We start from the raw sequence: 10090 nt of genomic DNA on the forward strand, positions 1-10090 counted from the left end.
TTCACTGATGAACATTATTTAGTTGTACTATTATATTCTTGTTTCTAGTTCCAATTTCAGGTTGACAAAAATTATGTTGTCTAGTCATCATGTTCATCTCTGAATTTCAGGTGTCTTTAAAATCACTTCCAGTAATGTCATTGTAACATTTACAATTTCTGAAGGGAAAAAAATGAAAACCTGTACCACTTCAAAAATTTAAAGGCTAGAGTCAATGCTGAATGATTTTTTTCATTCCTAAAATCTAGTTCTATAATTCTGTATGTCTGTCATGAAAAGCAAATCAATTTTCAGTTTTTGAAAGCTGCATTAATTTAAAAGAGAAGCAAAGGTAGTAACCTCTGCTGAACCATTTTCACTCTGACAGGTGTAACAGCAAGGTCTAATTGTACTCTATTGGAACATAGTTTATGCACACTCAGTAAAGTCAATGGATGATGCTCAGAAATGAAATCTTGGGCTAATGTTTGTGCCTTCGAAATCCAGGGGTATTGGAACCAATTTTATTGTTTCAAACTCTATCCTGGCTGAGGTCAGGTACCTTTAGAATGGGTGTAAGAGGTAGAAAACAAATATTAAATGAGATTTTCTGTTTTATGCAGGTACAAATCAGCCTTTTATATGCTATCAATTATCAGTGACTTCACTATGTTATGCTTGTAATTTCCCCATAGATACGCTCATGAAAAATAGTACATCTGAAATGCTTGTTTTCTCTCTTCTAATCAGTAGCTTAATTTTTTTTTAATTTCAAAAATAAAACCTGCTTTGTCTGGCATCTTATCCAGGTGGAACTAGAAGCCTTTGAGAAAAGGCAGAAAGGTCGCCGTAAGAAGAACAAGAGGCGGGATGCAGAAGAGACCAAAGAGACCGCTTGGCAGAAATACAAGAAATACCTGATGATCCCTATCTGTGGAGTTATTCTAGCAATGGTTACTTTTTATCTACTGCAACTCAATTGATAAGATTAGAAGACTTTGTATGACCAAAATTAATTGGGAGAGAAAAATATATATTAAAGTACCTTTTTCAAAAATAATTGCATTAGGTAGAGTCCCACACAAGGATATATTTTGAGTTTTCCTCAAACCTGAAAAGATTTAAAAATGCCATCACTAATGTTAAAAGTGATTGATACACGTGACAAATAGGTATTCAATTTGTACATGTATGAAAGATTAGACAACACTTCTGTGTATTTAGGCATGCATAATGAAATTCCATTGAGGTCTATGAATTGTATTCCTATACACTGGAAGCAAAATCTGTTGTGAGAAATCAGCTTGTATAGATTACATTACAGCTGTTTAGTTTATTTCTTCCTTTGTTAATCTGAGTTTAGAAAGGCTTGTTTAAAGTGTTCAAATTGTGTTTTTTTTTGATCCATTCCAACATTTTTAATTCTCACCCTTTCCTGTTATCTTTTCAGTGCAAGTAACAATCAAAAATGCTTGGAGATAAAAATAGTTGACCCCAGCTAGCCAGAATGTTTTGAACTGTTGATCACCTTTCCATGGTGTAATCCTTTGCTGTTTGAGATCAAAAGGATCAGTTGGGATTTTTTGCGTTGTTTACACAGTGCTTTACATGATCAAAATAAAGCCACAAATTAAAGTAGCTGGCTCTGAGACACGAAAATGTGGAATTTTTATGACTTCAGATCAATTGACATGTAACTGCCTATGTTGGCCCATTACCTAGCTTATCACGAATGGGTCATTTTGTTCCACCATCCAAAAATAAGTTTGGTCTTTGAGATCAGTGCTAAACCTTGTGTTTTCACACTTCAGTTATATAGTTGTATTACTTTTCAATCCATTATTTAAATATACTAGTAACTTAAAATTAATTCAAAACTGCTTGCATGTTATGTTCTGCAAACTCATTTCTGTAGGAAATTATTGCTAAACTTAAAACAGAGCATTGAATTCAAATAGTTTGAATTACGTCATGTTATGTGTCCTGAATTAGAATTTATCTGTGTATTTAGCTGAATTTTTAACTGTGATTTAATTGTTTTTGATTTATGGTCGTATACCTTTACTCTAGTGAATAAATTTTGTTCTGCAGAATAAAAGATGTAGAAAGATGTGTTCTCATTCAATCAGCTTCTTTATTCATTCAAATAAAGTGTCACCCCAAAACACACCAAGGAAGAATATTTGACAGTGGCTGTTTACATGAGAGCCTCACATCTGCTAATTTCAGTTTTTTATTCTGTTAAGAGGCTGAAGCATTTTTTAAACTCTTACTTTTCCCAAAGGACTTTAGTTTTAGATTTGTTAACAAATTGCCTTCTACTTTGGTAAATGTTCTTAATCAGTTTTTCCACTGATTTATGGTGGTAATCCTTTAATGTAGTGGGTAAGTTTAGTTCTGCAGAATAAAAGATGAAGAAATATGTGTTCCCATTTAATTAGCTTTATTCATTCAAATAAAGTGTCACCCCAAAACATGAGAAGAAAGAATATTTGACAATGGTTGAGTTTACATGAGAGCCTCTTATCTGCTAATTTCAGTTTTTTGTTCTGTTAAAAAGCTAATGCATTTTTTAAGCTCTTATTTTTCCCAAAGGAATTTGGCCTTTAGATTTGTTAATAGATTGCCTTCTACTTTGGTAAATGTTCTTGATCAGTTTTTTCCGCTTTCCAATCTTATTCATTGAAGTATTTTGATGAGGGCCATCACCTACTATCAATTTATGGGTTCAAAATACTGGGAAATGTTTACTGGTCTTGGCACATTTGTTGCAATTCCTGGAGCAGAGCCCATAAAAACACTAATATTTATCAAAAAGAAAGCTTTGGAAAGGTTTGCCATTTTAATCAAGCTTTTTTATTATTAAATTCTACAGTGTCCAGTGCTGAAGCAAAGCTGTGGTTTTATCATCTACTGAAATGATAATCAATTTTACAAAAATTCAGTGCTAATCACAACTCCTAGAGCTACTGACAGTTGTTGAAGCATTTAGATTTTTTCTACACTTATCTCTTGTCTGTCTCTGCAGTAATTTGATTTATGCCCACAGTGATGCATATTATACAAGTCCTTAATGTGACTTCACCTTGGTTTGGATTCTCTTTAACAAATCAAAATTGTTTTTGGAAGAAGGTGGCTGTAACTCAAAAGTTGAAAGTTGGAGGTACTTGTGGGAAGATACGAGGCCAAAAGCAGTTGAATGAGTTACTCAAGATTACAAATTGTCTTATTTTAATTTGAGTTGGTGGATAATTGTTAACCAGGTTTAGGGAGTTTGTCATTTGAACTGAAATTGATGAAATTATGGAAACTTTGAATAGACATAATATAGTCATGCAGCACGGGGATATAATGCAATCAAAGATAGAGTAGGTTGCTTTAATTATACATGTGTGAATTGAATCCATTGTGATATCACCAAAAGTTTGATGTAGGTGATAGCGAATGATAAATTGAATGATAGATTCTGAGAGTCACATTCAAGAGAAGATAGTAAAACCAATTGGTATGCATATAATCAAATGGATGGATAACAGATGAAAGGTCTCAAAGAATGATGCAGTTCACCATGTAAGAGGTTGAAAGAAATGATAAGAGTATAACAGATTTGTATTGTTTATCTGCCATGCCATTAGGAGGGAACCCTAACTGGAGAAAAAGCCTAATTTTCACCGTGGATATTCAGTCCCTATACATTTTTGTCCCCCATTGAGAAGGCTCCAAAGTGCTTTGCTTCTTCCTCAGTAAAAGAACCACTTCCACTACCACCACCACCCTCCTCCATCTGGCAGATCTAGTCCTCGCCCTCAATAAATTTTCCTTTAGCTTCTCCCACTTTATGCAGACTTGAGTTGTAGCCATAGGCACCCACTCGATAGGTATGCTCGCCTCTTTGTTGGCGACGTAGAACAATCCATGTTCCAAGCCTTCTGTAAAGTTTCCCAACTTTTATTCTGATACATGGATGACTGAGCTTGTCAATTTCATCAACTTTCCCTCTAACTTCCACCCTGTGCTTAAATTCACTGGTCCATTTCTGACACTTCCATCCCCTTTCTCAGTCTCTGGAGAAAAACTGTCAACCATGTATTTTATACACCTACCAATTCCCACCCTATCTCCTGCGAAAATGTTATTCCTTTTTCGCAGTACCTCTGCCCCTGTCACATCTGTTCCCAGGATGCAGTTTTACTTTCCAGGACATCAGAGACTCCCTCTTTATTCAAAGAGCAGGTTTCCTTTCCTCCACTGATGATGCTGCAGATACAACAATAAAGCGGGTTCCAGCATTTTGTGCGTGTTGCTTTGGATTTCCAGCAGCTGCAGACTTTCTTGTGTTTATAAATAAATTGGTGTAATTGCCTGTTCTGTTTTCCTTTATAATTGTCATTTACTTACACACTAGAGCAATTTAGAACTTTTACCCATAAATCCTCTCTGCATCTTTTCAATGATTTTGTTTTTTTATATAAAATAACCAGAAATATATTCAATAACCAAAGTTTTGTACAGGTTTATTGTAACTTCCCTGATTTTCAAAGTCGTCCACGGAGTGCTTAATTTTCTTTTTATGGCATTGTTAATCACTGGCACAGATTTTCCTTATTAGTGTCTGTGTATTACTATCTATTTCATTATCTAATTGGATTCACACTATCCCAAAGGTGGGTATCTTTTCTGTTCCCACCAATTGACATTGCATTTGTCAATTGTTTGCTTACTCTACATGATGAACCATGTCCTCCTGTAATTTAATGCATTGTTTCTCATCATTAACTCAATTCCTCCTCCCCCATAACTTGGCATTATCCACAATTTCTGAATTTTTGTTTTAATTCCGCAGTGTAAATCATTCACATGATAGTGCTCCATATGAACAGAATGGCTTTCTTTGCCTGCCAAATTATTAATTATAGCTCAGTGTTAATTACTCAATTGGAAGAAAAGATGCAGAGAAGTATAGTTTCAAAGTCTGAAGCAGTTTAAATCTAAACAGAACTTCAATTTCATATTTGTAGATTCGAAAGTGTCCTAGGGATGTAAGAGATAAACCAAGTTCATTCTGAATGACTGAGGAGGCTCTGGAATCTGCAGAGACTATTTTTCATTCTTTGTGGTTGGGGGCCATAGGGAGTGATAATGTTCCAGATTGTGTTTCCAGCTTTTAAGTGAAACCTGTGATGAAGAACTATTATATTTTTCCATTTCTCATTGTTGTCTGGCCTTATTGAATGTTAATATTTATTTATAGCTTTGAGACACAGGAAAGATGAGGAAGATACAAGTAATACCAAATACCATAGATTACCAAACTTATTATTTATAGAGATTTGTTTAGAAGATCATAAACTAATGGTTACTGATTGATATTCCTCTCTTTCCCTATAGTGATTGTGCCTCACTCTTCCCTTTCTTTGTCAGCGGATAATAGAAATCCAGCTGTATGTCATACTTTGTATTTCCAGTTGTATCAAACTGTCTTTGGTCATACATTGATTTCCTCATTGGGAGAACGCAGTCAGTGCAGATCGAAAGTAGCATCTCCTTCAGCAGAATTTCAAATGGTGACTTGGAAGGCATACATGAGTGAGATAGATCAGCTGGTTGAGTGGTATTGCAACAAGCTTGTACTCAATGTCAGTAAAACCTCTGAGGGGAAGGCGAAGTCGAAGGATCACACATCAATCCTCATCGAGTGATCAGCAGTGGAAGGGGCGAGCAGTTTCAAACTCCTGGGTGTCAACAATTCTAAAAGATTTATCTTGGCCCAACATATTGATGCAAAGAAGGCTTAACAGTGGCTATATTTTATTAAAAGTTTAAGGAGACTATCACCAAAGACTTTTGCAAATTACTGCAGATGTACCATAGAGAGCATACTAATTGGTTGCATCACTGTCTGATGTGGAGGGGCCAGTGCACAGTATTAGAAAAAGCTGCAGAAAGTTGCAAATACAGCCAGCTTCATTATGGGCACTAGCCTCCCCAGCATCGAGGACACCTTCAAAAGGCAATAACTCAAAAATGTGGCATCTATCATTAAAGACCCCAATCAGCTACTAATTGATACCACCACAGAGGAGACACAGGAGCCTGAAGAGACATGCACCGCTTAGGAGCAGCTTCTTCCCTTCCACCATCAAATTTCTGAATGGACAGTGAACCCATGTATACTGCCTCACTGTTTTGTTTTTCTTTTCTTGCCTTTTGCACTACTTATTAATCTCTTATATATACATTTCTTATTGTAAATGATAGTGTTCATCATTACGTATTGCAATGGATTACTGGCTCAAAACAACAAAGTTCATGATATATGCCAGAGATATTAAACCTGATTCTGATTCTAATGCTTTTCATGTTTAGTTCATGAAGATGGAGACAGTTATGTTTTCTTCTTTAATTAAAAATTTATTCTGAGGGTTGCAAGCTTTTGGAGTTCTCTTCCTTATTGGGCTATGGGAACAGTGTGAATATTTTTAAGGGAGAAACAGGTCGATGGCTGATGAGCAAGGTCAAAGGTTACTGGGGTGAAATGCAGAGGTCTGATTGCAATCGGGCTGAGAGGCCAATGCCTGCTTTTAACAATTTCTGTCAGCCAGCTATAATGAAAACAGCTCATGGATCTTCATTTTGATAAAGATTTGTGCAACCAGTACAGTGACATGAATTTATATTAGTGCTATAATTACAATGGTAATAAAATGGCCTGTCTCCCTAAGGTGGAGCTGTGGCTTCTTAAAGAATTATGATATAATAAACCTGATATTCTTGCTTAATCCAGAGGTGATGTTTGTAAAACAAGCACAAATCAAGTATGAAGACATATATCATTTGACTGCTCTTGAGCAAAACCATAAGAAGTTCACTTGTTATAATAAAAACTGTTTCATTTTGTTGTTGTGAAGATATCAATAGCACTAGATTTCTTTGTCCAGAAGGCAGTAGATTTCAAATACCTTTGCACAGGAGATCATTTTTCTGTTCAGCAAACACAAGGACGTTATGATGAAAATTTATCAGGGAATACCTGAAGCAGATTTGAAGTCCCACCCACACAACAATGACATTTGTACTCCCAAGAAACAGGAGAGATTAGTTACCCAACTTTACTAAATTTGTTTAATTTGGTTATTATCACATTTGATCTCAGATCCTTGTGTGTACATTTTTTTTTATCACTTTAGCAGTGAAGAAGATATTGCAATCCTTGTAACACCAACCAAAAAAATTGGGTTCTATGTGTCCAAAAACATTAGTTGATTTACAGTGCATGGAACTGTTTTAAGTGGAATGTGAAATATAGCATAATTTATTTCAATGTAACAGATCAGTTCTGAAGAGAGCAAGACTAGTTAAGGTAACTTTTGCTATGGTCATATTAAATTTCTTTCGGCATTTTGTGCCTTGATTTTATTTCAGAATGCAGAATTGATGAGTTAAGGTGTTGGGGAAAGTATCTATATTCTATTGTTTGTGGTTGTATAAACAACATCTAAAATTTAGCATTGTATCTGAGGTTGCTGTGCTGAATTTTTTTAACGTCTTGAATTGCTTTTCTTGTTAAGGCTTACTGATATTCCTTGATAGTATGATTAAAGTTTGAATTGTTTTGTTCAACAAACATCATAGCTAAACACATTTGGTAAGATATGTAAACACAAGAGATTTTGCATACACCAGAACTCCAGAGTAACACATACAAAATGCTAGGGGAACTTGGAATAAACAGTTGATGTTTTGGGCCGAGACCCTGTCCTGAAGAAGGATCTAGGTCCGAAATGTCAATGGTTTAGTCCTTGACATAGATGCCACCTGACTGGCTGAGATCCTCCAGCATTTTGTGTGCAGTAACATTTGTTGTAACTAACATGTGCCTCATACTGCTTGGTTTGTTTTAACTATAAGTCGGTCTACTTGTGATATGACCAAATAACACATCCAAGAGATTTATCTCAATGTCAGGTCTATACATAAAAAAATAACTATATGGATTAAACCACGTTTTCACTTGTACTTATAATGCATGTGGACAGCTATCTATTTCTGATCTTAATTTATAAGATTTATTCATGATATTTTCCAGATATGTTGATTTTATTTTTGACTCTGTATTTGTTGCATCTGGGCACCTGAGCTGTTCAACTCCAGCATCTTCAGTTCAAAAAAACTCTTGCTCGCAAAGTTCTGGAGTTTCAAACTGAAGATGATACAGCAATAGAAATTATGTTTTGGATCTGAGTGAATAGGATGTTTAATGGTATAGTCTCATTAATTGTGTTTATTGAATCTTTAAGGAAAATGTATTAATGTAATATTTTTAAGTTTCTACTTTGCTATTTTTACTTTTTTTAATGATTGAGATTCTCTGCTCACTTTTTATGCTTCTGAAGCTAATAGGCAAAAAAGTTGCTTAATGGGACCTTATCCTTGAGATTAATGGAGAAATATAACATGTTCCTAAAAGTTAATGGGAATCTGATGGCAGGACTGTATTCTTTAAAGCTAATGATGGAACAGTATAGCCAGTATCGTGTGTATTGTGTAGATTCATAGTCAAACAATTATTTGCCCCTCACCTTAAGTTTATATTGTAATTACCCATAAATAACAGCAAACACCTAAAGGCCTTGCTTTAAGCACTAGTAATTGCTGTAACTTTCATACTAATGGTGACAAAGTTGAATGAGGATTTCTTAACATAGAGCCATGTATGGGATGGCCTCAAAAATTTAATTTAATGCAACAGTATAGTCACATTTTTCATTGTACAATTTAAATGTTCACGCAATTTTAACCATATGTCATGATAACTATAGCTGTGCACCTAGACTTGCAAGTAATGATAGCTGGCGGTATATGTAAATTCAATTCACCTCAGTAACATAATTCAAGTTACCATTCTCAGGAACTGCTTCAAAGAGGGAACTTTCTTTTCATACAAGTATGTTCTAATTGGAAGGCAAGTGAGAAGTTTTTTTAAAAGTTTGAATTTTTCAGCTTAAAATAATATAGATCCTATCTGATTGGCACTGTGCAAATGGATTTGTCCAATTACTATTTCAGATCCCAGGAACAATATTTTGATTTGTTTAATTATAAATGGCATTTTGTATACAGTAGAACCATAGAACATTACAGCACAGAAACAGGCCTTTTGGCCCTTCTTGGCTGTGCCGAACCATTTTTCTGCCTAGTCTCACTGACCTGCACCCGGACCATATCCCTCCATACACCTCTCATCCATGTACCTGTCCAAGTTTTTCCTAAATGTTAAAAGTGAGCCCGCATTTACCACTTCAACTGGCAGCTCATTCCACACTCCCACCACTCTCTGTGTGAAGAAGCCGCCCCCCCAAATGTTCCCTTTAAACTTTTCCCCCTCCACCCTTAACCCATGTCCTCTGGTTTTTTTCTCCCCTAGCCTCAGTGGAAAAAGCCTACTTGCATTCACTGTATCTATACCCATCATAATTTTATATACCTCTATCAAATCTCCCCTCATTCTTCTACGCTCCAGGGAATGAAGTCATAACCTATTCAACCTTTCTCTGTAACTGAGATTCTCAAGTCCCAGCAAACATCCTTGTAAACCTTCTCTGCACTCTTTCAACCTTACTAATATCCTTCCTGTAGTTAGGTGACCAAAACTGTGCACAGTACTCCAAATTTGGCCTCACCAATGCTTTACACAACCTCATCATAACATTCCAACTCTTATACTCAATACTTTGATTTATAAAGGCCAATGTACCAAAAGCTCACTTTACGACCCTATCTACCTGTGACAACACTTCTAGGGAATTTTGTATCTGTATTCCCAGATCCCTCTCTCCTACTGCACTCCTCAGTACTCTACCATTTACCTTGTATGTTCTACCTTGGTTTGCCCTTCCAAAGTGCAATACCTCACACTTGTCTGTATTAACCTCCATCTTGCATTTTCAACCCATTTTTCCAGCCGGTCCAAATCCTTCTGCAAGCTTTGAAAACCTTCCTCACTGTCCATTACACCTCCAATCTTTGTATCATCAGCAAATTTGCTGATCCAATTTACCACATTATCATGCAGATCATTGATATAGATGACAAATAACAATGGAATACAAGT

The 10090-nt window shown here is 35.6% G+C and overlaps 1 protein-coding gene across 1 annotated transcript in view; it reads left to right on the forward strand.

The window, feature by feature from the left end:
* Positions 1 to 2045, forward strand: part of nfxl1 (nuclear transcription factor, X-box binding-like 1) — a 105390-nt gene extending 103345 nt beyond the window's left edge. The window contains exon 22 of the mRNA XM_072252755.1: positions 789 to 2045. Within this exon, the coding sequence (XP_072108856.1) occupies positions 789 to 962 (174 nt within the window). The 3' untranslated portion in view covers positions 963 to 2045. The remainder of the gene's footprint in view (positions 1 to 788) is intronic.
* Positions 2046 to 10090: the final 8045 nt, after the last annotated feature.

Source organism: Mobula birostris, chromosome 3, assembly GCF_030028105.1.
Source record: "Mobula birostris isolate sMobBir1 chromosome 3, sMobBir1.hap1, whole genome shotgun sequence".
Classification (NCBI taxonomy): Eukaryota; Metazoa; Chordata; class Chondrichthyes; order Myliobatiformes; family Myliobatidae; genus Mobula; species Mobula birostris.